The 24,111-nt window shown below is 40.6% G+C and overlaps 2 protein-coding genes across 9 annotated transcripts in view; both read left to right on the forward strand.

The window, feature by feature from the left end:
• atp13a3 (ATPase 13A3) overlaps positions 1 to 10,794 on the forward strand; it is a 68,772-nt gene extending 57,978 nt beyond the window's left edge. For 2 of the 3 annotated variants that reach the window (XM_061682984.1, XM_061682985.1), the window contains exons 33-34: positions 34 to 117; positions 1,829 to 10,794. In XM_061682984.1, the coding sequence (XP_061538968.1) occupies positions 34 to 117; positions 1,829 to 2,017 (273 nt within the window). In that variant the 3' untranslated portion in view covers positions 2,018 to 10,794. The remainder of the gene's footprint in view (positions 1 to 33; positions 118 to 1,828) is intronic. The other variant, XM_061682986.1, reaches the window with a different exon arrangement.
• Positions 10,795 to 15,182: 4,388 nt separating this feature from the next.
• The window catches only part of opa1 (OPA1 mitochondrial dynamin like GTPase), a 36,884-nt gene continuing 27,955 nt past the window's right edge, over positions 15,183 to 24,111 (forward strand). For 3 of the 6 annotated variants that reach the window (XM_061683135.1, XM_061683136.1, XM_061683138.1), the window contains exons 1-6: positions 15,183 to 15,334; positions 16,884 to 17,208; positions 18,181 to 18,277; positions 18,400 to 18,507; positions 20,041 to 20,094; positions 23,115 to 23,191. In XM_061683135.1, the coding sequence (XP_061539119.1) occupies positions 15,306 to 15,334; positions 16,884 to 17,208; positions 18,181 to 18,277; positions 18,400 to 18,507; positions 20,041 to 20,094; positions 23,115 to 23,191 (690 nt within the window). In that variant the 5' untranslated portion in view covers positions 15,183 to 15,305. Of the gene's footprint in view, positions 15,335 to 16,883; positions 17,209 to 18,151; positions 18,278 to 18,399; positions 18,508 to 20,040; positions 20,095 to 23,114; positions 23,192 to 24,111 lie in introns of those variants that run through there. The other 3 variants (XM_061683137.1, XM_061683139.1, XM_061683140.1) reach the window with 2 other exon arrangements.

The following is a 24,111-nucleotide window of genomic DNA, read 5'->3' on the forward strand; positions in this document are numbered from 1 at the left end:
CTGTAATTCTTTCCCCTGCTGACTGCGCCACAGACCTTCTTCATTGACATCGTCTTATGGAAGGTTGTGTTCAGCAGAGACAAACAGGGCATCGCTCCTGCTGCCTCACCACCACAGGTTGGGAAAAACTGACATCTCTTTTTCTAGCCCTTTCATTTTCCTTTTGTGTGGTGTTCCCTCACCCTTTTATTTTGGCACATCATGATCAACAGTAATAACTTGTTCAACCTACAAAAGATTTTTCCCCAGAGACTTACAATTGCATACATCACCTGCTCTCCAGTCTGCTACTCCTCTCGTTGCAACTTGCTAGCCTCAAAGCTCTACTTGCTGCATTTGCCTCTTCACTCTTTATTAGGAGTGCTTTTATAATTCCCTCAGTCAGTTGCTCCTCTCTCTATGTCAATAAAATGTGTGTTTGAAGAAGCCTAATCATCGGTCTTCACTAATGTGTATATATTTGACCCCTTTGCCTGAGATGTGAAAATCCTTTGTTTTATGTTACACCATATGCTTTTTTTGAGGTTCTAAGGGTTGTGTTGGACATAAGCTTTTACAGCAACCTCCTATAAACTAATGTCATGCTAATTTTTTTTCTTGAAGTGCATGCAAATATGTTGAAATAGTATGACTTACTGCCTAAAGTGTTACAAATGTATTACTACAAGGTCAGAAAGGGAATTAATAGCCAATCTGCAATCATATTGCTTCTATTATCGACTAAAGATACAATTTACAGAAATCAAGGCTGCTACCTTACTGATGTGCAATGCAGTTCAAGTTGGTGACTTTTGAAGGTCTTCAAACAATGAAAGAAGATGGAAGAATTAACCATTGTAATGACTATTTCTTGTAGTCACATGAGCTTAGCCCATAAAGCTCTCACCTTTCTTGATGTTGCCCATTTAACAAGGATTAACGTGACTTTCTGAGGTGCCTTTAGTAGACCGCATGCGCTGCGTCCCATAAATTAGGACGCTGCTTTTGTTTTGGTAGTTAAAAAACATGCTGGCTCTGTGTAGCACTTATTTTGACTTTTTACTGTAGGTCAATGCCGTTGAAAAAAGATTTTAAAAGCAAAAGCATCTTTGTTCTTTTCTGCTTCGCTTCCACTTGTTTGACTACTCAAACACGGTGCATTGTTTCCAGGGTATTTCATGTGAATAAGATACAGCTGTGTGACCCTCAAACATCATCGGCCCACAATGCATTGTGCACCAGTTATAAATATATACCGGTGCATCTCAATGAATTGGAATATCGTAGAGAGGTTTATTTATTTCAGTAGTTCAATGCAAAAAGTGAAACTCCTGAGATATATATATATATATATATATATATATATATATTTTTTTTTTATATATTTTGCTTTTCAAGTCAATCCCTACCTAAATTGTATATTAAACATTACAAACGATTTTATGTAATATTCTAATTTCTTTAGATATGGGGGTCTGTTAACTGCAAGCTATAATCATCAGAATTACTATATATATATATATATATATATATATATATATATATAATTTTACGTTTTGCAGTGAATCTATATAATGGGTTTGACTTTTTTAATTGAACTGCGGAAGCATATTAAGTTCTGCAGATATTCTTTTTTATTAGATGCACCGGGATATTAAGAGGTATATTTTAAGTGGTACATTTTCATCGCTTTGGGCAATATTTAGAAAAAGAGTAGCGCATTCTTTAGAGCATTTCATGTTGCATGCAAATGGGCATGCCTTCTTCTCCAGTTAATTAAATCCTCCCATTTTATTATATTTTCTGAAATGGATATTTTTATTTATGTGTGGGATTGTGGACATTTCAGAAAGGCACTGAGCTGTTGGCAGACAAGTGTATGTACTGCCCAAACAAGGTGACCCGCAAGGCTCGCTACATGCATCTGGCCCAGGAGCTCCGCGTGGACCCAGACTGGCCCCCAAAACCAACCACTACTACTGAAGCCAAGGCCTGCCCTGAAAATGGCTCCTCTTATCAAATCATGACCATTTCCTAGCATCCCAAAGCCTCTTCCATTAACCTAACACTTTACAGATAGGGACTATCAAAGTGATGATTATGTTTATAATATTTAACTTATTGAAGTGCTCACTTGAGCTCCGCTGGTCGTGATGGTTGTATAATAATGTCGTTCAAAAAATTTGCATTTGAATGAAAAGTGTCTGGTTCAGCCATTTGTGGGCCCAGATCTTCAGTCAGTGAAATTAATTTAAAATATTTCCATGATATTGGAAGTGGAGGTTAGTGGAGAGCTTACGAGCAATGTCCAATTAGTATGTTGACATTAATATACAGTCATGGTAAAAATTATTAGATATTTTGTTTTAAATTTCTTGTTCATTTCAATGCCTTGTACCACTAAAGGTATACAGTGCCGTGAGAAAGTATTGGCACACTTCTCAAATTTTTGCATTGTTTGTTTTTGGCACTTTGTTTAAGGTCATCAAAAATGTTTTAATATCAGACAAATATAACCCAAGTGAACTTAAAATGCTGTTTTTAATTGATTTAATTTATTTAGGGGGAAAAAAAGTTAACTGTGTGTGCAAAAGTAATTACCCCCCTTATTAAATCATGAATTAATTGTGGCTAAACACAATTTTTTGTTTAATTTTCACTGTTCACACTCAAGCCTGATTACTTCCAGACCTATTCAATCAAGAAATCACAAACAGAATCTGTCCCGACAAAATCAAGTCGGACAAAGGGTCTAAAAAAATCTGCAACAAAATGAGATGATGCAAAGAAATTTCAGAACAGTCGAGAAATAAAGTAATTGACATCTATCAGTCTGGAAAGAGTTACAAAAGCCATTTCTAAAGCTATAGGATTCCATACCATAGGGAGAACCATTAAACTCACATGGCGAAAACATGGAACAGTGAAGAACCTTCCCAGGAACGGCCCGCCTACAAAGATTATACCCTAAGAACACAGTAAAGACTCAGCCGAAGGCCACAAAGGAATTCAGAAAAACTTGTCATGACTTGCAGGCCTCCATTGCCTTAGTTGAGGTCAGTGTTTATGATAACACAATAAGGAAGAGTGGGTGAAAATGGAATCCATGGCAGAGTTCCAAAGCAAAAAACATTGCTGACCAAAAAGAACATAAAGGTTCATCTTACTTTTGCAAAAAAACAAACAAAATAAAAAACATCTGAATGATTCCCAAGACTTGTGGGAGAATATTATATGCACTGACGAGATGAAAGTTGAGCTTTTTGGAAGGTGTGTGTCTCGTTATGTAGCACATCATTTAAAAAAAAGAACATCATACCAGCAGTCAAACATGGCCGTGGTAGTGTGATGGTCTGGGGCTGATTTCTCCTTCAGGACCTGGACAACTTGCTGTGATTGATGGAACCATGAATTCTGCTCGCACAGAAAATCCTGAAGGAGAATGCTCAGCCATCAGCTTGTGACCTCAAGCTGAAGCGCACTTGGGTTCTGCAGCAGGACAACGATCCAAAACACACCAACAAGTCAACTTCTGATTGGCTTTAAAAAAACAAAATGAAGGTTTTGAAGGGGCCTAGTCAAAGTCCAGACTTGAATCTGATTGAAATGGAGTGGCATGACCTTAAAAAGGCTGTTCTTGCTTGAAAACCCTCCATTTTTGCTGAATTTGAACAATTCTGCAAGGAAGAGTGGGCCAAAATATCCCCACAGAGATGTGATAGACTCATTACCAATTAGAGAAAATGCTTGATTTCTCTTGTTGCTGCTGAGGATGGGCCAGTTAGGTTTCGGGGGCCATTATTTTTTTACACAGTGCCAGGAACTTTGAATAGGTTTTTATTCCTTAATAAATGAAATCACCATTTAAAAACAGCATTTGGTTTATGTTTGTCTGATTTTCACATTTGTTTGATCTTAAAAATTAAAAGTGGGGTAACTATGCAAAAATGGAAGATTTTCTTTTCACTGCACCAAATTACCTGAATACAATAAACACAACAACAATGCAGCTGATTTCATAATATTGTATGTCCTATTTGGCATTAATTGTATTCCCAATGATTTTGGTAATCAAGAAAGCTATAGGAAATGGCTAGATATCAGCTAGAAATCAAACTCTTTATGAGCTATTTTTGTTATTATATTTGTCTAAACAAAGTTGGCACCGCAGGAGTTTTGATTGTATTGTCTTGTTTATATTTGTCCCAAAATTGTTCTCACCATTCTGGCATTGAGCAAATAGAAATAATATTGATAATTGTAATTGGCCGCAAACAGGAAAAGTTTAGTCTGATTTCATGTCAGGCAGTCAAGAAAAAAAGCATAATGTCTTTTTATAGTCATGCTAAAAAATATTGGCACTGATTGGTACTGACAGTACCTTTGGTTCTACCAGGCATTAAAACCGAAGAAGAAACTGAACAAAGTTGATCTCCTGGTAATATTTTTATTCCATGACTTTACATGTATTGGAAACCTCATAGACGCAAGTCAAACAATATACAGTGGACATGGAAAGTATTCAGACCCCTTAAATTTTTCACTCTTTATGTTGCAGTCATTTGCTAAAATCACTTAATTTTTTTCCTCATTAATGTACACACAGCACCCGATATTGACAGAAAAAAACGGAATTGTTGAAATATCACACAGCCATAAGTATTCAGACCCTTTGCTGTGACACTCAGATATTTAACTCAAGTGCTGTCCATTTCTTCTGATCATCCTTGAGATGGTTCTACACCTTTACTGGAGTCCAGCTATGTTTGATTATATTGATTAGACTTGATTAGGCAAGCCACACATTTGTCTATATAAGACCTTACAGCTCACAGTGCATGTCAGAGCAAATGAGAATCATGAGGTCAAAGGAACTGGCTGAAGAGCTCAGAGACAGAATTGTGGCAAGGCACAGATCTGGCCAAGGTTACAAAAAAGGTTTCTGCTTCACTTAAGGTTCCTAAGAGCACAATGGCCTCCATAATCCTGAAATGGAAGAGGTTTGGGACGACCAGAATCCTTCCGAGAGCTGGCCGTCCGGCCAAACTGAGCAATTAGGTGAGAAGAGCCTTGATGAGAGAGGAAAAGAACAAAGATCACTGTGGCTGAGCTCCAGAGATGCAGTCGGGGCTTTATGGCAGAGTGGCCCGACAGAAGCGTCTCCTCAGTACATAGATAAAAGCCCTCACGGAGTTGGCTAAAAAAAAACTCATGTGGCTGTATTAGCTCAAAAGGGTGCTTCTACTAAATACTGAGCAAAGGGTCTGAATACTTAGGGCTGTGTGATATTTCAGTTTTTCTTCTTTAATAAATCTGCAGAGATTTCAACAATCCTTTTTTTTCTGTCAATATGGGGTGCTCTGTGTACATTGTGGGGAGAAGAAAAAAGAAAAATTATTTTAGCAAATGGCTGCCATATAATAAAGAGTGAAAAATTTAAGGGGTTCTGAATACTTTCCGGCGGCCGACTGGTTAGCACATCTGCCTCACAGTTCTAAGGACTGGGGTTATGATTTCCCTATGAGCTGTGTGTACATTAATGTGGAAAAAAATTAACTTAAATGATTTTAGCAAATGGCTGCAATATAACAAAGTGAAAAATTTAAGAGGGTCTGAATACTTCCCGTACCCACTGTATTTGTATTTTTCATGATTACTGGCAACTGCTGTATAACGAGTCAGACTACGAAAGTGCTCAATGCCATACTGGAGTCTTGGATAGATTTTTCATGACAAAAAGCAATTAGTGGTAGGCTACAGGATTGCCATTTTGTCTTTCTAAACCACTTCCTACTCTGTCTGAAACTAACTTTAGAAACAAATGTATTGAGTATTAGGTTTTTACTTTATCTTACTTTTTGGGGCATTTTATTTATCAAGTGGGTTGGATGCCTGGCTGAACATATCGTGCTGCAAGTCCTGCTTGTAGTGGTCATTCACAACCATGTGCAGTTGATGCTAAATTTAAAAAGCTCAACAATTAGCCAGGCATGAAGTCATAAACGGCAGTAGTTTTCCCGGTCCCACAGTGCTGATTTAATTAATTTTAAAGGTGAAGTTTGCAGATTAAAAAAAACCAATTACCGTATTTTCACGACCATAAGGCGCAGCGTATTAAAAGGCGCAGTCTAAGTTACGGGGTCTATTTCTGTATTTAACACATACATAAGGCACACTGTATTATTGGGCGCAGGCATGGTAAAACATACGCTAGCATGCATGCACGCTAGAACAATGTTTTTAAAAAGGCAGCGGCAGCAAAACTTGAGTTCAGTTGTACTTTATTGAAGTATTTAACAATGTACTCAAGTTATTTTTTGATCAATCCTCATCCACAAATCCATCAAAGTCCTCATGTTCTGTATCCGAAATGAACAGCTGGGCAAGTTCTCCATCAAACACGCCAGGTTCCCTCTCGTCATTGTCTGAGTCAGTCTCGTTCCCGTGCGGCTCCTCAGAAATGACGCCGGCTTTTACGAAAGCTCGAACAACAGTACAAGCAGACACGTTAGCCCAAGCATCCACAATCCATTCAAAAATAGTGGCGTAACTCGCCCGGCGCTGCCTCCTAGCCTTAGTAAAGCTGTATTCGCCATCTGTCATCCATCACTCCCACGCCGCTCGCAACTTCACTTTGAACGCCCTGTTTACACGGATGTCCAGCGGTTTGTCAAGCGTCCCGGAATGATGGCAAGCTCCGAGTTATTGCACTCAGTCGAATGGTGACTGTAGAGGCGCTTCTCCCGGCTGTTCTTTGATCATTAATCCATTGCTCGAGTTGGTTTTCCAACTCGGGCACCTTGCCTTGTTTCAGCGTTTTGTTTTTCGTTTTTGTCCCGCGGAAAGTCAGCTTTGTCTTCTTAACTTGGCGAAGCGCGTTTTCCTGCTTCCTCCACTTGCAAACCGTGGATTCGTTGATCTTGAATTCTCTCGCGGCTGCGGATGCTCGATTCCCATGTTCCTTCGTGTAACTAATAGTTTGCAGTTTAAACTGCTTCGAAAGCATGTCTCTTCGTTAGGTGCCATTTTCGGGGGTCCTTAGCCAAACCGATGCACATACTGGAACTATATACCTACTGGGTGCGTGTCTTTAGCCTCCTCTGTCACGCGTACCCTTCCCCCTTTACGTCCGCATGCTGTCCTCAGTCACGTCCGCCTTCCTCTATATAAGCAGCGTGTCGGCAGGAAATGCTCCCAGTCAGTCAAGCGGAGCGCTCGTTAAAGTCACACAACAACATTTACAGATTTTTGTGCACACACAAGGCGCACCGCACTATAAGGCACCCCGTCCATTTTGGAGAAAATTTAAGACTTTTAAGTGGTCGTGAAAATACGGTACTTTAAAATTATATGTCCTGACAATAGAATATTATTAAATTTATCTTTTGAACAAAATTGTCATTCTCTAACCTAATCGTATGCCTCTAATTTTATTGTTTTTATTATTTAAAACTTGTCACTGCTCGACAAGAATAGCCAATCAGAGACTGTAAGAGAGGGAAGGTGTGACTGAGTGGTGTTGTCAATCATTGCCGTGCAAACGTCGGAGCCTGGCAGGGTCGTGTCGCTGGATCGCGCGGTCTTGTTTTCGTAGGTGGATTACTTCCGATTAGCAACAAAAGTTATAAAGATGTTATTGGCCACCTCCCGCCCTAGACAAAACAATGTTAACAATAAAAAAGGGCTTTGAACACACGCTGCTAGAGGAAGAGCGGCCAGTGGCCTCTCTTTAAGGCACAACTGTCAAACTCACCACCATGATTTGCTTTTGTGGCCCACAAAAGCAAATCATGTGTGTAAACTTATATGATTATTGTTCCAAATCAGTGCCAAAATCTCAAAATGTCATGTAATAAATCATTGCTAAGATATTGCAATATATATTGACAAAGCGGATACAATACTGGGTCAAAAAGAAGTAGCTGTCAGGGTTTCTTTTCTGGAAACTCATGATTAATCCAAGATGTTTTTTTTAAATGAAATTGACTTTTATACTAAGTTCATCTGAGAAAGTCACTCTATGGAGGTCTAAATAGACACAATACGGAACCTTGAAGGCATCAGGAGCGGTAGAATCATGTTCTCGCTTCGCACTTTAGGACCGACGCGGAATTTTAATTGATTGTACATTCCCAAAAATTCAGCAAACCAGTAACGTTGTTTTGAAACACTAATGGTAGCAATGTAACAGTCGTAATGAGTTATTTACAAACGGACATGTTCACGTTATTGAAAGGCGTGGCTTTGGTTAGAGATACGGGGGGCGCGGCGCTAAATGGAGACTACATTCAAATCTTGGCACCAGTTTGAAAACTGCATGACTCACCTTTTAACATTATATGTATCCAAGTAGGCAACTCAATCAAATGCACTGGGTAAGAAGAGACTGGAACACCTGAACTTCTGCTGTCAACTTTGTATCTACAAATACTCTAATCTATTTGGAATATTTTATGACAGAACCCCGTTCAGAAAAACATAGAACAGATATTTTTGACTTGTTCTTGTTAAACATACCGTGTGTCCACAGTCACGATACTTACTTTTCTATTTCTTTTCTGGTATCATTTGGAGAAACCTGAGGCTATCAGCATTTGACATCGAGTTTCCAATTTTAGAAAGAGTACTACTGTATATCAGTCCTTTGCTCTTGGCACACCAATTAACTTAGAGAGCAACATAGTTGTCATCTCTAATTTAGAGAGCAACATAGTTGTCATCTCAGTGGAAAAATAATTTGGTCATTTAGAGACGGGTCAGGCAAAGACACAGAGTGCATATTTGCAGGATGTTGCATTGCCGTCGAGCTATTACCACAGACAAGGTAAAAACTGTGGAAATGTGCTTTGGTATGTGAATCATCCAGTTAACCACATGCATGAGAATGTCACTCTGAAGCATCAAAAATACGAACTCCGAGAGCCACTGCTACTTTTCTGTATTTCTTTTATTATTATTTTTTTTAAACACAAAATAAAACATGTCTCCTCATCTTAGCTATAAATCTCTTCCCATGGAAGAAGAATAGAAGGTGCAATGGTTAATGCATTCGGCATCTCATCAGCTTGCTGCTTTGCCTTGTTGGAAGCAACACTGAAACAGTTTAAATCCACACAGATGCTTTAAATTAAGTGCTGTCTGATATGGTCAATGCACTTTTTTTTAATGTGGTAGAATCAGACGGTTCTGTATGCAAAATGGTAGCAAGAGAACAATTTGCACAGCAACCATTTCAGGCCGCTAAATATTTGCCTAGTACTAAGATAGTATATACTTTTCGGGCTCAAACGTTCTTCCAGAACAAAGATGCAAACCTGCTGCAATGTTTGCAAGGTTCATTCTGACGTTCACAAAAGTCTGTATTGCTACTCATTTTGTGACTGACCCAATAAATTTTCATGGTCTGTCCCAAAAAGTCAATGTATAACGTAACATCATTTTAGTTATTTTGTTTCTACCATGAATCACATGTATTTTATTTACTCAATAATTTTGTCCAATAAAATCAGCATCACAAAGCCTTGTGGTGGCATTAAAATTGCCGCTCTTTAAAGATATTTTTAATGTATCGCTATGAGATACTTTTTTGAAGATCAAGTGTATTAAACCTGTGACCTATTCCGTTTTAATAGTGAGCAGATTACTGTGTGTGTTGTCACAATGTTTGGGATTATTTTTGCCTGCTTTCAGAATGATTAAAAAAACAGGCCATGTTGCTTTGTGCACCTGATGTGCCCAAGCGTTTTTAATATTTGCTTAATGGACAGACCACCTGAAGCACAAATGTATTGTTATGAAGACAGCATACATGCTACCGATGCAATACTGTTCAAACCCCCCCTCCCCCAACAGACAATTTTGTTTTAATTTGAGACATGGAATTAGCTGTATACACACAGTGCAGTAACTCCACTTGAACAAAAGTTTAATATAATATAAAAATCTGAATATGTAGGGTTTTTTTTTTAGATGTACATTTTCTGTGTGGATAAAAATCTGAAGATATTGAAATATTTTGACTTAAGGGCTGGTGTTGTGGTACTTCTTTTAAAAAAAAAAAAAAAAAAAAATCAAGTCTGATTAATTTATACGTATTTATTTGTATGTTCACTTTCATATCAAGTTGGATTCATTTGCATTATCTTGGGAATTAATCATGGGCATTTTCTTTCGGTTAGTTTGCTGCTGTTGCTTGGATAAATATTTACAGTATGTCTTGGGTCTGTGAGGTACACAAAGCAAATTTCTGCTGTAGAAGTGTAGGAAAGTGGGAAACTGATAAACTCGAACCTTCATGAATTGACTCATTGCCACCGCTTTGTAACAATTTTTTCATTGACTGTGCACCAGAATGAACATATTAATTCTTATACTGAATGTCATTCTAAACTTTCTGTGTGTAAATATTAACATTTCTTCTTAGCTACAAACTTGCCTTTTATTGTAATAGCTATATCAAGTCCATGGATTTATGTTGAAATGTTGCTTTCATGCAGGTACAATAAAATTTTGACAGGTAGGATCAGTTTCCTATTCTCATGTTTCGTTGGCATTTGAGTCAGCCACTGAGTGTATAAAGGCTCAGATGGATGTTTCCTCAGGGCTATATGTATAATGAACAGAGAACATGATCAAGTTGAGATTGAAATGCAAAAAGGCATCTTTATTATTACTCACCTGCTGTCAGTAAAGATAATTGAATTTGTTTGATAGTTTCTGCACATCAGCAATCAGCTCACATTTAATTTTTTTGTCAACAGAGATGTGCATGGTGTTGAAATGTTTCTACTTAATTTATTGTATATTTATGTTCCCCACAACAATTGTATTTTAGATTTATATTTTGTTTCAATAAATGTTTTCAAATAATGTTTTATGTCTACACGTACTTTGTATTGTCATTCAGTAATAAAGGATACGAAACAAATATTCTTATTGGAGAACATATAGTAAGCATAAAGTAGAATTTTACAGCCTATGATACACAACAGGAGAACTTTTCTTATATTTATACGACTGCTGCCCCACTACTTTATTCATTCATTCATCTTCCGTACCGCTTATCCTCACTAGGGTGGTGGGCGTGCTGGAGCATATCCCAGCTGACTCTGGGCGAGAGGCAGGGTACACCCTGAACTGGTCGCCAGCCAATCGCAGGGCACATATAAACAAACACTTACACTCACTTTCACAACTACGGGCAATTTAGTCTTCAATCAACCTACCATGCATGTTTTTGGAATGTGAGAGAAAACCGGAGTACCGAGAGAAAACCCACACAGACGGGGGAGAACATGCAAACTCCACACAGGTGAGGCTGGAATTGAACCCTGGTCCTCAGTACTGTGAGGCAATTCATGTACACCTTAGATAAGAGTTAATGCCTGTTATCTTGACACACATGGTACACCTGCACAATCTTGAGGTCCAGTACAAGGGTGTATCATTATTTGTATAAATTACTACACAAGGTTGATTGAAACAGTATGTATTGCAGTTAGCCACATTTTCCTAATACCCCTCACCCCCACGTTGCTCATAAAAAGTAACATTTATTGCTCTTGAATTTTGGTTTTAGCATATAACTACAACCTCATGTCTTCCCTCCCTAAATCCATCAACCTTCTCTTTGGTCTTCCTCTTATTCTCTTGCCTGGCAGCTCCATCCTCATCATGCTTCTACCAATATACTCACTCACTCGCCTCTGGATGTGTCCAAACCATCAAAGTCTGCGCTACCTAACTTTGTCTCCAAAACATCTAATCTTGGCTGTCCCTCTGATGTGCAAATTTCTAATTTTGTCCAACCTGGTCACTCCTAGAGCGAACCTCAACATCTTCATTTCCGCCACCTCCAGCTCTGCTTCCCGTTGTCTCTTCAGTGCCACTGTCTCTAATCCATACATCATGGCTGGCCTCACCACTGTCTTGTAAACTTTGCCCTTCATCCTAGCAGAGACTCTTCTGTCACATAACACACCTGACACCTTCCGCCACCCGTTCCAACCTGCTTGGACCCGTTTCTTCACTTCCTGACCACACTCACCATTGCTCTGGACGGTTGACCCCAAGTATTTAAAGTCCTCCACCCTTGCTATTGCTTCTCCCTGTAGCCTCAGTCTTCCCCCACCACCTCCTTCATTCATGCACATATATTCTGTCATACTTCGGCTAATCTTCATTCCTCTGCTTTCCAGTGCATGCCTCCATCTTTCTAACTGTTCCTCTACCTGCTCCCTGCTTTCACTGCAGATCACAATGTCATCTGCAAACATCATGGTCCACGGGGATTCCAGTCTAACCTCATCTGTCAGCCTATCCATCACCACTGCAAACAGGAAAGGGCTCAGGGCTGATCCCTGATGCAGTCCCACCTCTACCTTAAATACCTCTGTCACACCTACAGCAGACCTCACCACTTTTCTGCTGCCCTCGTACATGTCCTGTATTATTCTAACATACTTCTGCCCCCCAGACTTCCGCATGCAGTACCACAGTTCCTCTCTGGGTACTCTGCCGTAGGCTTTCTCTAGATCCACAAAGACACAATGTAGCTCCTTCTGACCTTCTCTGTACTTTTCCATCAACATCCTCAAGGCAAATAATGCATCTGTGGTGCTCTTTCTAGGCATGAAACCATACCGTTGCTCGCACTTCTGTCCTGAGTCTAGCCTCCACTACTCTTTCCCATATCTTCATTGTGTGGCTCATCAACTTTATTCCTCTATAGTTCCCACAGTTCTGCACATCACCCTTGTTCTTAAAAATTGGCACCAGCACACTTGTCCTCCATTCCGCAGACATCTTCTCACCCGCTAGAATTCTGTTGAACAAGCTGGTCAAAAACTCCACAGCCATCTCTCCTAGATGCTTCCATACCTCCACAGGAATGTCATAAGGACCAACTGCCTTTCCATTTTTCATTCTCTTGAATGCCTTTCTAACTTCCCCCTTACTAATCATTGCCACTTCTTGGCCCACAACACTTGCTTCTTCCACTCTTCCTTCCCTCTCATTCATCAACTCCGCAAAGTATTCTTTCCATGTGTCCAGCACACTACTGGCACCAGTCAACACATTCCCATCTCTATCCTTAATCACCCTAACCTGCTGCACATCCTTCCCATCGCTATCCCTCTGTTTGGCCAATCTGTATAGATCCTTTTCTCCTTCTTTAGTGTCCAACCTGGCATAAATGTCATTATATGCCATACCTTTGCCATACGTCTCATCTCAATGTATTCCTTTCTCCTCTCCCCGGTCATCTCAGTGTCCCACTTCCTCATAGCTCACCTCTTTTCTCTGTATGATTTCCTGTACTTTGAGATTCCACCACCAAGTCTCCTTCTCTCATTTACTGCCAGAAGATACACCAAGTACTCTCCTGCCTGCCTCTCTGATCACAATGGCTGCAGTGGTCCAGTCTTCTGGAAGCTCCTCCTGTCCACCGACAGCCTGTCTCAGCTCTTCTCAAAAAGCCGCACAACACTCTTCCTTTCTCAGCTTCCACCACATGGTTCTCTTCTCTGCCTTTGTCTTCTTGATCTTCCTCCCCACCACCAGAGTCATTACACACCACCATCCTATACTGTCTAGCCACACTCTCCCCTACCACTACCTTACAGTCGGTATCTTCTTCACATTACATTGTCTGCACCTGCGTGCTTCCACCGCTGCTCTTGTAGGTCACCCTATGTTTCTGCCTCTTTTGGAAAAAAGTATTCACTACAGCCATTTCCGTCCTTTTTGCAAAGTCTACCACCATCTGTCCCTCCAAGTTCCTTTCCTGGATGCCCTACTTACCCATCACTACTTCCCCACCCCTGTTTCCTTCACCAACATGTCCATTACAATCTGCACCAATCACAACTCTGTCTGGGATGCTCAGAATTACTTTGTCTAGTTCCTTCCAGAATTTAACTTTCACCTCTAGGTCACATCCTACCTGTGGGGCATAGCCCCCTCATCACATTATACATAACACCCTCAATTTCAAGTTGCAGCCTCATCACTCGATCTGATATTCTTTTCACCTCCAAGACATTCTTAGCTAACTCTTACTTTAAAATAACCCCTACTCCTTTTCTCTTCCCATCTACACCATGGTAAAATAATTTAAACCCTGCTCCTAAACCTTTAGCCTTACTGCCTTTCCACCTGGTCTCCCGGACACACAATATATCAACCTTTCTCATCATCATCATGTCAACCAACTCCCGAGATTTTTCTCTCATCGTCCCAACATTCAAAGTCCCCACATTCAATTGTAGGCTATATGCTTTCCTCATCTCTTTCTGCCGAAGAACCCGCTTTCCACCTCTCCTTCGTCTTCGACCCACAGTAGCTGAATTTCCACCGGCGTCCTGCAGGTTGACTGTGCCGGGGGCGGATGTTGTTAATCTAGGCCACGACCGATCCAGTATGGATAGGCACTGTCAGTTTTTGTTAATTATCATAAATATATCGAGTGGTGTGAAATTGTGGCGGCACGGTGGCCGACTGGTTAGAGCGTCAGCCTCACAGTTCTGAGGAGCGGGGTTCAATCCCCGGTCCCATCTGTGTGGCGTTTGCATGTTCTCCCCGTGCCTGCGTGGGTTTTCTCCGGGCACTCCAGTTTCCTCCCACATCCCAAAAACATGCATTAATTGGGGACTATAAATTGCCCATAAGTGTGAATGTGAGTGCGAATGTTGTTTGTTTGTATGTGCCCTGCGATTGGCTGGCAACCAGTTCAGGGTGTACCCCGCCTCCTGCCCGATGATAGCTGGGATAGGCTCCAGCACGCCCGCGACCCTAGTGAGGAGAAGCGGCTCAGAAGATGGATGGCTGGATGTGAAATTGTCTGCCCTCTTACTGATTTATTTTGCACGTTTCACACTTAGTTTCCCATCTCCAAACAAATTTAATATTAGTCAACACAATACAAAATGCAGTTTTTAAATGCTTTTTATGAAGGGAGAAAAAAAATCAAAACTTACATGGTCCTGTGTGAAAAGGGAATTGACCCCCCCCCCCCCCCCCCCCCCCTTTAAAACATAACTGTGGTTTATCATACCCGAATTACCTCCAGCACGCCCGCGGCCCTTGTGAGGATAAAGCGGTACAGACAATGGATGGATGGATATTTGGGGAGTTATGCGGTGATGTGTTCCGTCAGTGCTGATTTGTTGGTAGGACCGGGATACCGGAAGTGGGCTGTCATTCTAGCCTGTGTCCTTCAGCTAACGGGAGAGGCGAGTGTGTATCTTGTGGAAAGATGCATTGGGGTATGCTCAATGTGTGACTTTTAAACGCATCTGTGACATCTTTTTGCCAACAACAGCACCATGTTGCGCGTTGGCGGTAGCGTTGTATGGTAAGTTTATATTTAATAAAGAAATGGGCAATACTCGTCGGGACATTAGCTAGACGTCTACGGTAAGGTAAAATGCACGGAGCACTAGCCCAGCTGAATTTTCTTAGAAAAGCCACGTTAATTGCTTATAAGTAGATATGTCAGTAAACATGTAGTTGCTCAAATATACGGCAATACTTTCAAAGCAATATATAGTAAATATTATCTTGCCACTTAACGTGACCTGGCCCTGTCAGGGTGGTTTCTGACGTTAGCGTCGTCAGACTACCATATCCTTTATTAATCCCCAGAGGAGAAATTCAGTACGTCAGTTTATACTTTCCTCGAATCTGTCTACGATCATGACATTTATACTTGGATCTGTTTTGTAGGCATTCGGTACCGGTCAAACGTTTGGGAACGCGTTCTCATTCAACAGCACGAGGAATGGTGTCCAAGTGTTGTAACAATACCAATATTATAACTTTGATGCAATACCCGCATAAAGAATCTTGATACCGATTCAGAAACGATCCCATCGCAAAAACTTGAAACATTAGTAAAAGTAGTGGTATCATTGGTGACAAAACACCAAGCTTTAAATTCTTTGTATTATTAATTCTAAATAATAATAGGCCATAGGGAATGTGACAGAAAATTACTATATTTTTTCCCTCTTGGTAAAATAAAATCCCAGCAGGAAAAAAAAAATAATCGCAACTGCTGAGGTTTGTAGCTTAGTTAAGAAATTATTTTTGGGGTCCCAAAATATTAACATGTAAAAAGCCGCACCCATTATTATTATTTTTTTCCTGTGACTTACTGTTTGAACAGGTCATAATTGCCTCAGTAGAAAAGTAGAATATGTTCTCAGTAGTGTATTGAGTCATTTGTGTGAAGTATACCTTGTCAAGTGCATTGCTGTGCAATAGTGAGCAGGTTAATAGTTCTGCCAGATTTAACGTCAAGATAATTAATTTTAATCCAGTTAATTCCAGTTATAGTATTGCCTACAGATTAAAAAAAAAAAAATTATTTATTTAATAGATGTGCGCGAATGGTTGTTTGTTTATGTGCCCCGCGAATGGCTGGCGACCAGTTAGGGGTGTACCCCGCCTCTCGCCCGAAGATAGCTGGGATAGGCGTAGTTTGTCTTTATACTCGAGCGCAACCCACGCGCACAGTTTTGAAAATGTACTGCAGTTCACCTCCAGTCACTACGACTGGTATTGGCTAGGACACCACAGGGTGTAGTTTCCTCTGCATTTTTTGGGCCATTTCCGGTAGCCGTTTTCCTTTCCGTGACAAGGAACAAAGCAATGTAAATGTCTTTTGCGGAGCCAATCTATGACGTCGTTGATCTGATCGGGATAAAATGCTAATTATCGTCCATTGCCGATCAGATTGGTGTAAATTCTAATAAGGGTTAATTTCTTATGGGGAGATATCGTAATACTTTTTCTAGTACTGTAATGGTATACCGTGCAACCCGAGTCCAAACCTTTCTCTTGTACTATGCATGTTTAAAAATGCTGGCTTTGAATTATGTAATATTGTTCTGTTATGTTAGCATGGCATGCAGGAATCTGGTACCCACCAGGACGGGGGTAAGATTTCGCGTACCACTTCAGAAGCTGCACCCTCTGTACCGTGCCATCCACCACCGTTATTATGGAAACACCAACTCTCAGCGCCCACATCATCACACAGCGACCCGCTATTTCACTTCCATGTCACGGTTGCCCATGCGGCCACCAAAGCCGCATCCAGGGTCAGGGGGCCGCAGCTACCAGCAGAGGCGCCATTTCTGGGTGGCCCGACTCGCTGCGAGGCTGCTGAAGCTGCGATACATTCTGCTCGGCAGCGCGGTTGGAGGAGGATACACTGCTAAGAAGGTATGTGTTGTGTCTGTGTCTGAATGGTAACCATCAGTTATCTGTACCACTCATCTAGTGCATGGTTATGACTTAAAGGAAACATTTTGTTTTTTCACTATTTTAAACAGTTTCTAACAACTGGGAACTTATGAACGATGTTCATAATTTGGACACCCTTTATTTAAACCATGCAAACTTTATTTAAACCATGCAAATGTTTTTGAGCCAGCACCCTAAAAGAATCGAGAATCTTTTGGATCTGGAATCTAAATAAGGAACCGGAATCGCTCAAATTCAAATGATGCCCAACCCTACTCAAGAGGTCAAGACGTGCACAGTAGGATCACCAAATAAAACTAAACCCCAGCTACATTGCCGCACGTGGAGAAATCGAACGCTGTTCCCACCATACACTGACAGTAAAAAATAACTGAATTGAGGTTGAATTGTTATTTTGCACATTAAAAGTGAAATTTTTGTATTTAAGTTATTAGAGAATATGCTTATGTTTAAGTTAAGCAATAGTTGTGTTGCAATTTAAATATATATTTGTGTTGTTGTTGGTTTTATTGAAGTTATCTTTCAGGATTTTCAAATATAATTTTTATTTTATTAAATTGTAGTACATTCTTATTTTTAAAGTTACTTTATGTGACCTATTGGTTACTAATAAATGGGTCAGTTTTTCTCATATTTACTGTTGGTGATTATTGTTCTCTGTTTGAGTAATATCACTTGATCAAGCCTTTTCTAACATTCCATACTACAAAATAAGTAAAGTATATATGATCAGACCGATATCGGTATCGGCCAAAACTCAAGGCTGCCATATCGGTATCGGATGGGAAGTAAACATTTTTGTTCGGGGCATCCCCATTAAAAAGTGCTGCCTTACCGAATAATACCCCCAAAAGACTCTTCATAAAAACTAATAGTCCTATTTTGTTTTGTTTGCATGAAGGTTGCTCACCTGTGTCAATTTATATGCAGACCTATGACGAGTGGAAGGATATGCTGCCTGATTTTAGCGAATACAACTGGGTCATTCCTGACTTTGTGTGGGAACTCAGCGAACAAATCGATCTTGGTAAGTGATTTCATTGTTGTGCCGGAAAATAAAATACAAAAACAAACTTGCTCTTACAGTGTGACAGAAAAATATGTTTATTTGATTGAATTACTTTCTTAATTCAATGTTTTTGTCCTCAGATAAATTGGCCAAAGCTCTACCAGAGATGGAGGAAGTAGCCAAACTACTGCCTGACTTTGAAAAAATAGGAGAGAACTTTGCTTTCATTAAAAGCCTCCTGTCCTCTGGTGAGTAAGCGGAGCCTCAAACATGCCTTTTCCTTAAAGGTCCAACCAAACTTGGTTGATTAGCCATAATGCATGATGTCACACGAGACTTCAACAAATCCTGTGAGACTTTGCACTTCAAATGGATTCACCATTGTTTCTTAGGGGCGAGAACAACTTAGAAGTCAACCAGCACCACAGTGCAGATTGTGTATGACTACTTATGTCGTTTTAGAAGTTACAATATGAAGGGCACTGTGACTGGGCTTGTATTCATTAAAATGAAATATGAAGTCCTCTTAGCTAAAACAGAGGTTGTAGCCTGATTTGTGCTTCTTTGCTTTAACTTATCTTTAGTTCAATGAGCCCTAACAATCAGTGTACAGTAGAAGCCTTATTGTCAAATCACAACACTGATCGGGTTAGGGTTACACACAAAACGTACACCTTTCTGAAATGAAGTTGTCATCATTTCCAGTGGTAGACCTAAATGTCAGTGGACCACACCTTTGCTGCGAGTCGTGAACACAAAAGCAATCTGGTATGACTGTTTAATTAGTGTCTCGTGGCCAGTGCACGAGTTGTCGATATGCATGGCAGCCTCTAATATAATCTAAAGAAACAAAGTGCCCCAAAATGTGTAACTCCTTGTTTTGTTTCTAAATACATTCAAATGTGTTTTAAGGTAAGTTATGAAAACATGTGCAAACACTGAGAACAATAGAGTACTTGATGAGATATACAGTATCTTAAGACTCTTTTTCAGCTTCAAAATTTTTCTGATTTTGTGGGAGGGGCTAAAGACTATCATCGGGACGTCAAGAGGGTTGGGCATATCCTCATTTATAATGGACCCAGTTTTACCAGTATAGCATGCAGTTAGCTATCAGATTATGACAACTAAAAAAAAAATAATAATAATTTTCCCTGAAGTGAAATGTGTTTGGTGTCATTTGGGCTAACGTTTCTGCCGTCCAGCTGCACGCGCGTTGTTGCGAGGCAGCAGCGAATCGCACAGGAAACGCAGCCCCACGCCAGCCTGACAGCAGTCATAGTGCATAGTGATGGTCCGTCAACCACTTGGATCGACGGAGGGACTTGTTAGCCACTCGCATCCCTATTGGGGGGCGGGGGGGATTGATTTTCTTTTTTTATCCATTCATTGTTAACATCACTTTTTTCTGTGGTGTGTCGAATTTACAAGAATTTGTTTTGCCTGTTGCGGGGCACTTTAAACATTCCACCTCTTGGAACAAGTAACAAAACAATCAGGTATATGCGTAACCTACCTCCGCATTTGGCTAAACAGGTCAAAGTACTTCCTTAAATATGACATTAGGCTTTGCATTTATGTGCTAATGGGATTTAAACATGCATTACACAACTTAACAATTGCTAAAGCATGTTTTGTTTTGTTTTGTTTTGCACATCATTCCAACGTGGCCCTGCCTTGGCCATCATCCCTCTGCTTCTGTGTTTCATGATTATTTTGTTTGTTGTTTTTCCTCCTTTCTCCTCCTCCCCTGCCCCTCTCCTCCCCCACATTATTCGCAGGTGTGAGTTTGGGTAGTGAAGTCAAAGGAGCTTCTGGTCTGCTTCTGTTGCTAGGTGTGTACTCCAAACTCATTAGTGCTGCCCATCTCCCTCTTTTATTTCAGCGTTTTTTAAATTCAATACCAGCATCTTGGTGTGGTTTGGTAATCCGTCCACTTGGGGAGTCCTTGCCATGTTTAGCTGTTGGCTTGCGTTTTGCTGTTATCAGCAGTCAATGCAGGTTCTGAATTTAGTGTAATTTCCGTTTTCTCATGAGTCATAATATAACTTGAATTTAAAAGTTAAGGTCACAAGCATTCCTTTGAATTTGCTTGGAACCAGCTGTTTGACGCACATTCTAATAGAATTCCCATAGAACATGGAAGGCTTCGATTTATCCAGTTCAATTCTCTTCAATGCAAACCCATTACGTTTCCCCCCTTATTTTTTTCCTCATCTTTTGTTTAACCTTTGTTAACTAGTGTGTTTATGCCTCCTTTGACTTCCACCCTCGCTATCCCCTGGTGCATACGTTCTTTTTTTATATGGCACAATTTCACTCTGCTTTTAGTTGATTCTCAGATGTTTTGAAAATACACTTTTCTGAGGTGATGTCATAATTTTTTTTGAGATTCTGTGGTCCCTCGCTATATCACGGTTCACCTTTGACGGCCTCGCTATACTGCGGATTTTTTTTACAGTGCAATTTTGCATGCTGTTTTTTACAGCGTACAAACCCGCATTGTATTATGCGTCCTGACTGGCTAAGGTACTGTAGACCCATTTGAATCCATCTCCTGTATAGCACAGAATGCGTTCGGCTTGCTAAATTTACATTTGTGTTCGATTGTTAGCAGTGCCTGCTGTTTGCAAGTTTTCTCCCCGACATAACCAACAATATCGACGAAACGTGCTGCACCGACAAGGGCACCTGCAGTCGCACCCAGAAGGCAAAAAGGGTTTTAACTGGGTGCAACAATACCGTCGTAAGGATGGAATCAGCTTTATCGTTGTGAATTAGTGAATGCAGAACAAAGAACATTTTGCTGGTTATCCGCACGAAAGCTTTATGAAAGCTTTCTTGACAGTGAGGAGGAGGAGGATGCGGAGCCCAGGCCTTGGGACCTTTTGATGTTTCGTTTGTTACAGTTCTCAAATATAATCGAAGGTGGCATGTCTGTTTATAAGAATCTTCTCGCCCAGAAGAAAAAAGAGCGGCAACTACCTGTAACTATGTTCTTCTCTCAGAAAAAAACTGTAGAAAAGGACGTTACAGGGGAGCGGCGTCAGGATGAAGAGGGACGGTCAGAGGAAGCGTGAAATACGCGCGAGTCAAAATGTTATAATTTCTCATGTTTCCAACCACATACGTTGTTAATTAAAATTGGTTATTTCTAAAAATTGTCATCATTATTTGTCAGAAAATGTTTACATTTTTATTCCTTAAACAAATATTTGGGCCTTAAAACAGGTTTTGACCTTTGTTTCGTTATACAGTAATATTAACAATAATAATAAGTACAACGACATCCATCCATTTTCTGAGCCGCTTCTCCTCACTAGGGTCGCGGGCCTGCTGGAGCCTATCCCAGCTATGATCGGGCAGGAGGCGGGCTACACCCTGAACTGGTTGCCAGCCAATCGCAGGGCACATACAAACAAATGACCATTCGCACTCACATTCACACTTGCGGGCAATTTAGAGTCTCCAATTCATGCATGTTTTTGTGATGTGGGAGAAAACCGGAGTGCCCGGAGAAAACCCACGCAGGCACGGGGAGAACATGCAAACTCCACACAGGCGGGGCGGGCGATTGAACCCCGGTCCTCAGGACTGTGAGGCTGACGCTCTAACCAGTATTTTTCTTACAAAGGTTTGAACTTTGAGCGTGTTTAAACGAGAGAAATGTGAGAAAATGTTAATGGTGAGGTTTACAGCCTTAAAACATATAGTATAATGTAAAAAATAAAGTTTCCGACTTCGCATATTTACGGGTTATTTTTGGAACATAACCCCCGCGATAAACGAGGGAACACTGTATAGAAAGACCGAAATGTCAGTGGACAACACCTTTGCTGTGAGTCATTAAAAACACAAAAGGAATCTGGTATACTTCTCTCTTGGCCAGAGCATGTGACTTGTCAATATGCATGGCATTAACCGCATTCATTTATTATTAACATTGCATCAGCCATTCATTTCCAAACATAGCCATAGAATAAGTCTCTGTTACCACCTCCAAGAGTTGTTTATACATGTGCTTTAAATATTGTGAAAATATATTTTTTCTGACTCTAGTAACAAAAATAATTAGATTTCTGTTGCATTTGTAGTTTAACAACGACATTGCATCATACCGGGAGGTTTTACTAATCCTTAGCCCCTCTCGAAGTGAACAGCTCTTGTTATCATTCAATGCTGTTCTACACCTTTGTAAACTACAACCACACTAATACAGTATTGTTAAACAAGGACCTCTCAGACAGTGTGCACAATCTTTGTATTGTATTGAATACTAGGTCTTATCAGATGCAGATTCACACAATACATATACACTGTAAACATTTATGATAGGAAATATATTGCATGCTATTGCATACATCGGGCGGCACGGCTATTGCATACATCAGGGGCGGCATCTGCCTCACAGTTCTGCGGACCCGGATTCAAATCCGGCCTCACCTGTGTGGCGTTTGCATGTTCTCCCGGTGCCTGTGTGGGTTTTCTCTGGGTACTCCGGTTTCCTCCCACATCTCCAAAACATGCATGGTAGGTTAATTGAAGATTCTAAATTGCCCGTAGGTGTGAATGTGAGTGCGAATGGTTGTTTGTTTATATGTGCCCTGCGATTGGCTATCGACCAGTTCTGGGTGTACCCTGCCTCTCGCCCAGAGTCAGCTGGGACAGGCTCCAGCAGGCCTGCGACCCGAGTGAGGCTAAGTGGTATGGAAAATTAGTGAGAAAGTGAGTGCATACATCAATGCACAATCAAGATTTTCCAAACATCTGACATTTAGCAATGGGCATCGTCACCTGAGGATTGTAAGCAATATGCACAAACGTTTTCCATCTAATGCTGTTGTTTCTCTGTTAGAAACATCAGGTGATGCGCCATTAAAAGCCACAGACGCTTCTTCGGCAGCCTCACAAGATGACAGCCAGTACAAAAAGGTAGGTTCACAACCCCTCAGCCTCACATATGTGCTTCCTGCTACTTGACTCTTCTTGCTCACCAAAGCTTTTTGTTTAGCATGTAAATATGGATGACTGTTCTGCAGCAGTCACATATGAGCTTTTAGCCTTGAGTATGGATGTAAAATTATTATGCGCACAAATTTTATCTGGCTATTCTGGAGAAATGTGTTAAGCGGGGTACACGTACTGATTTTTAGCATCTAAACATATTTTGAAAGCATGAAACTGAACACATGACGTGGAAAACCATGTCTGTGCTTACTGCTCTTATTGCGTGTGGTGGACTTGAGATGACCATCACCACACGCATAACTATTATTTCCCCCGATAATCGCGAGTCTCTTCCACCAAACCAGATGCCTGTCGTTAAGAGGCAGCGTGGGCATCCAGACTGCTGGAAAATACAAAGAATCAGAAAGTAGTACACGAAGAAGAAATAGAAGAACTGAGAAATACATTATGGTTGCAAACTCTTCATGTCATTTTTACTGTGGTGAATGACTTGGGAGAAACGTTGTACAAACACTAAACACAACCACTTGCTCCTCCGGTTGTGTCCGTAAACATCGCAAGCTTCAGGTTGCCTCCTGGGTGGTTATTGTTCCATTTCACGTCACGATCACAGAGAAGGTGGATCTATCGAACACTGTGTGTTCACCACACGCATAAGGATTCACTGTGTTGAACTCGTTTAACATTTACAATTGTCTTTCCTCACTGTTTACTTAACAGATTGGATATAAAAAAAAATCCCTCATAATTTACCCAAAACCGCAGGATACTCGCTCAGGTTAATCTTTTGAGTCCTCTGAGAATTGGGCCTTTTCTGAATTTGAATGTGAGGAAGGGGAAAGTGCTCAAATCTTGCCCGATTTTCAGTATGCGTGTACTCTGCT

The sequence above is a fragment of the Phycodurus eques genome, chromosome 8 (genome assembly GCF_024500275.1).
Source record: "Phycodurus eques isolate BA_2022a chromosome 8, UOR_Pequ_1.1, whole genome shotgun sequence".
NCBI lineage: Eukaryota > Metazoa > Chordata > Actinopteri > Syngnathiformes > Syngnathidae > Phycodurus > Phycodurus eques.